This window comes from Cebidichthys violaceus, unplaced genomic scaffold, assembly GCF_023349555.1.
Source record: "Cebidichthys violaceus isolate CVI_PGR_0920_01 unplaced genomic scaffold, fCebVio1.0.p SCAF_1, whole genome shotgun sequence".
Classification (NCBI taxonomy): Eukaryota; Metazoa; Chordata; class Actinopteri; order Perciformes; family Stichaeidae; genus Cebidichthys; species Cebidichthys violaceus.
The window spans coordinates 12,287,231-12,292,230 of record NW_027176262.1 but is presented as its reverse complement, the minus strand read 5'-3'; the positions used below and the strand labels follow the sequence as shown (position 1 = coordinate 12,292,230).

General features: G+C 41.0%; 1 protein-coding gene across 1 annotated transcript in view; it reads left to right on the top strand.

Moving 5' to 3' along the window:
- Nucleotides 1-5,000, top strand: part of rsrc1 (arginine/serine-rich coiled-coil 1) — a 110,851-nt gene that overhangs the window by 20,617 nt on the left and 85,234 nt on the right. Inside the window, exon 4 of the mRNA XM_068720021.1 lies at nt 501-737. Coding sequence (XP_068576122.1) covers nt 501-737 — 237 coding nt within the window. The remainder of the gene's footprint in view (nt 1-500; nt 738-5,000) is intronic.

The window sequence follows — 5,000 nt, the reverse complement described above, 5'->3', positions numbered from 1 at the left end:
ATTTAGGGATAAAAGTTTAGGGATAAAAGTTTTACTTAAGTTGGATGCTAGCATTAGCTGCTTCTTTTGTATTGTGACTATTTTACAATAATAGAGTGATAGATTTAGTCACCAAACAATGAACTGAATCACCTGCACCTGAATGCATCCACAAGATGTGTTCTCCTCGGTGGGGACACACTCCGTCGCTCCCACACTTCCTGTTTCCGCTTCCTGTCACGTCTAGAACTGACAGCTGAGTGAAACATTCTCAGCCAGGCTTTGGCTGGGAGTGATCCAAAGAAATTCTGGTAAATACGGTCATTAATTAACTGTAAGTAGAAATAGACGAGGCACTAAGAGGATATAACTTTCATTAGAAAGACTTAGAACAGATTGGTGATATTTAACACTGCAGTAGTATTTCAAGGCTCATTTGTTGAGAAAAAAAAAGAGCAACCTCCCCCTCCAAATTAGTTGTAATATCTGTGGTTCTATGTCTTGTCTTTTAACTCTTCCAGTTCTCATTCTCGCCACCGACGGTCTCGCAGTAAGAGCGGCAGCCGCAGCCGACGCGGCACCCAAAGCCGCAAAAGAAGCGGCAGCCGCAGTCGCCGGCGGAGCCGAAGCCGCAGCCGAGAGCGGGACCGGAGCCGGCGCAAGGGCCGGGAGAAGGAGAAAGAGAAGGAGAGGGACAGAGGACGAGACAGAGACAAGGACAGAGAGGACAAGAGTAAGGACAAGGCAGTCAAGAAGGGGTAAGTGACAAACTTGTTTTTACACGGAGGCGTAGATAACCAGGTGATCACGAACACACCAAACAAGCACAGGGTTGGCACAGCTCAATCTAAACTGTAGGCACAGAATATGTTGGTCAGTATAATGCAGACTTAAATACGGAGCTCGGTCTCAGCCCCTCCATCTGTCCATCCATCACTTGATCCTTCCATCCATCAATCAATCCATCATTCCCTTTCTTCCTCCATTTCCCCTTGCAATCAAGCAGCGGCCCACACTGGCCTTGTAATGTGATAGAATTCCCTCTTGTAAGAGAAGACGTCATGGGGAAATAAGGATAAACGGTAGGCAGGAGTGCTGCACAGGTCTCAGTTTCAAGAGAATGTTTGGGTCACCAGATGATGTCTGACGACTTTAACTCCACTTTTCACCCAGCTGCAATAAGTCTAGAAACATAACAATATCATATGCATCTCTGATGTCTTTGGTGCTTATACCAAGAAAAAACAAAAACAATAAATGAGACCTCCTTATCGAGGGGAGTAATGTTGGCAAATGACACCTTCACTTGCAAGTGTGTGTCTTCTAAAGGCTGTAATACTCACTAGAAGCAGGTTTAGAGTAGTGGATCTTTAAACAGTGGTGCACTCGGCTACAGGTCTAACTACCTTAGAGGCCTCTCGTTGCCTCGACCAGAATAGCACCCTCAATACCTCCCCAGCGCGGGGTGCTCTAATGTGATTTGAGGCCACTGTAATATGACTGGAACCCAGTTGTTGTCTGTCATATTGAATGGCACAGATGTGTGTATCAGACTATGGATCCCACGAGTGGTGCCGACCAGCCGCTGTGCTAAAATACGTCTATTTAAGAGACTTCAGCTTCCCAAGTGAACTGCATCAAAAGTCACAGTGCAGTCTGCGTTTTGACCTCGTCAGTTAACAGATTACTTTACAATTGAAAAAGTGTATAATCACATCCAAAGGTCAAACCAGGTTGATAAAGCTGCTATTTGTCTTTTCAAACAAATGAAAACTTTGAATACTTTACACATAAACTTAGTCCGAGAGAAAATATTTAGAGGCAGAATTTATTTCTTGGCGTTTCATTAAATGTACTAACAGACATATGCAGTAATAGCCAAATGTCAATTTAGGATTTTTACAAGCGTTTGATCCAACTGAAAATGATCTCCATTCCTCAGATGTGTTCTTGATGCAACTGTGCTAACAGATGATGAAACTCATAACTGTAGCAAACGGTCGTAAGACAAAAATGCGGCACATCTAAGAGCGTTTTTTTGAACTTAGCTTGTGCACCACTGTCAAACTGTCACAACACTTATTCTGGAAAATGTGTGTGTGCTGCATCTCATTAAGTTAAGTAAATGCTAATTATTGAGAAAATGTATCTTTGACAGTGACATCTTAACTGAGATTTTTTAATGTACTATGGACAGTTATGACTGAGGGAAACATCCACAGCATTCACATATTATTCAAGCTGTGGTTTCTTGTTTATTTAGATTTACACAAGTTGTAAATGATCTTTAAATAATGATTCATAACTTAAGTACACTTGTTTTTAGAGCAGATGTGTTGATATTAATAATAAATTCAGTGCTACTTTCTTTCATTTTTATGGAGGCTTCATTGGTCATCAATGAAGACCTTGGGGCTCAAGATTTCTCTCTGTGTGAAAAGAACATGGAGATTTGCTTTTAAAGGAAAAGTGCTTTATTTGAAGCTATTACATATTGCCTTTCCTTAGATCCGTATCAGGAAAACAAATAAAGCTAACAGTGAAATGCACGGCCGGCCGACTATATCTATTTTCTTATTAAGGCTTCAATATCCTTCAGCATTGATAGGAATCTCTTCCTTTATATCTGACCCCGCTTTAGCTTGTCTGTCCTTGTGTGTGTGTGCGCTGATATACGTAGGTTTGTGTGTGTGTGTGTGTGTGTGTGTGTGTGTGTGTGTGTGTGTGCGCGCATGTATGCATTTCTACCTGTGGCAGCGTTAATATTCCTCAAACTGTCTATCCTCCTATCTGGCCTTCCAATTTAGCTGTGGAGGTCTGATGTTGGAATAATTTTGACTAAACCGTGTGCTGCTGACCTGCCATCATACCAGCTGACACATACATACAAATAGATACTTTGGTTTCCTTAAATCTGGGTATTGAAGATGGTTACTTGACTGTTTGCTACATGCACCGTGCTCTTTTGGTCAATAATAATCTTCATTTTGGGTCACAATTAATTTTAAGGTTCTTGCTTGTAATGCTGTAATTAACGTATCAGTTAGAGAAAGAAACACAGTGGGTGGAGGTATGCATTGTTGAAATGTATAACATACCATACTTACATGCGCTTTAACAGTGTTGGGTAATCACTAAACATGTGATGATTACATACCCTATCCTGAAAATGTGTGGTTCATTTTAGATTGATTTATACGTTGTGACATGATGCAAGTTTTTTCCACTTTATTTTTTACCGTAATTGTCTCCATAACCACGCTTAAATGAATGAGTACAATTAAAATGACATTGGTCTGTCTGTGGACGTTGTTATGATGTTATCAACGTCCAGAAAGTGCATAACATGGATGTTCCTGATATTCCCCAGTGGCTCCCGCAGGAGTTCATAGTTTCTTCAGCAGAAGAGAGGCAGTATAGCAGTGAGAGGTTTCAGGAATATAATAATACTCCTGTATATAATAATATGTAAAACAAGGCGTTCTGCAGTATTTCCTGTCGATGTCAAGCCACTTCCTTTTTTTCCCCATTCTTCTTCTTCTACTCTTAATGGTGATGGGGGTAGGGTCTTTATGTAAGCCCCTGATCCTCACCACTTACACACACACACACACACACACACACACACACACACACACACACACACACACACACACACACACACTCCAACCTCATTTACATCCAGGTTTCCTTGCCGGGTGGTAGGAGAGGAGTAAAGCAGTGCAATGTTGATGGCGGGGTGGGGAAGAGGCTCGGGAGCTTTATAGTGTCTGTCAGGATGAAAGAGGGGCCCCTCAGAGCGGCACCCTGACACCGACTCTGTGTGTGCGCGCACTCGTGTGCGGTGTTGTCGTCATTAAACATTTAACACTCCTCTAGTATGACAGCAGCAGGCAACTTGGTGCTCCAGCGGCATGTTTTCATGCAAAATTTATTGAAAAAGACGAGCTGCTGTTAAGAGATCTTGTTGCCTTTCACCGGTGGCAAAGGCTAAGTGGGTGATTGTAGGGTTCTCTCTGTGTGTGTGTGTGTGTGTGTGTGTGTGTGTGTGTGTGTGTGTGTGTGTGTGTGTGTGTGTGTGTGTGTGTGTGTGTTTGTTTGTTTACCCAGACTAGTGTACAGGGTCAGAAGGTCAGCTTTGCTCTGTGTAATCCTCTGGCTTCGTATTTGCAGAGAGAACATAAGAGATTCATTTAAGAATTTGAATTAGTTTGTCTTTGATAGATTGAATTGATCAACAGGAAGTCTTACTTGTGTGTTGTGTTTATTGTTCATTCTACTTTGAGCTAAGAATTTAAGTAGATCCAAGTACCCCTTCATCAGCACCACTCATTGTATTGTAGTTGCAATATTTTTTCATTGGCTTAGTTAAGTTTGCAATCATACTATTTCCACTTGGAGTGTAAGAAGCTAACACCATTTATTCATTAGCTTTAGGGATCTATTTTTATAGTTTGCTAGTTAGTTTTAATGTACTGAGGCACGCTGCCAATGAATTGGTTGTTGTGACATTACATGTATTACATTTGTAATCATATTTGTATGTTTATTTTCCTCCAACCCAAATATGTTGATTTAAAAAAAAAAATAAAATATATATATATCAAATTATGATTTTATTTTTAATTAGCTGAGCCACTCAACAATCTCCTTGGTCTCAGTGGGATTCATTGAAATGTAATATATAACATATTTATCTCTCCTCAAAAACAATTAGAATGACTGAACTCACATACAAACAACATAGCTTTGATCTGCACTCAAGTGAGCGTGGCTTGAGTCAGTTTAGGCTTCATTTTATGAATGTTATTGCCTCCGCGAAAGAGGTTATGTTTACGGAAAAGCTACTGACCCGATTTTCATGTAACTTGGTGGGAGGGTGTAGCATAAAATTAAATTTTGGAGCAGATTCAAATCACAGGACAGGTACAAGATGGGACTTTGGCGAAGGTCTGGGCTCTCTGAGTGCCCTTCTATAGCTTGTCTGTGTGCTTTCCCCTAAATCCGAGTAGGAGGAACAA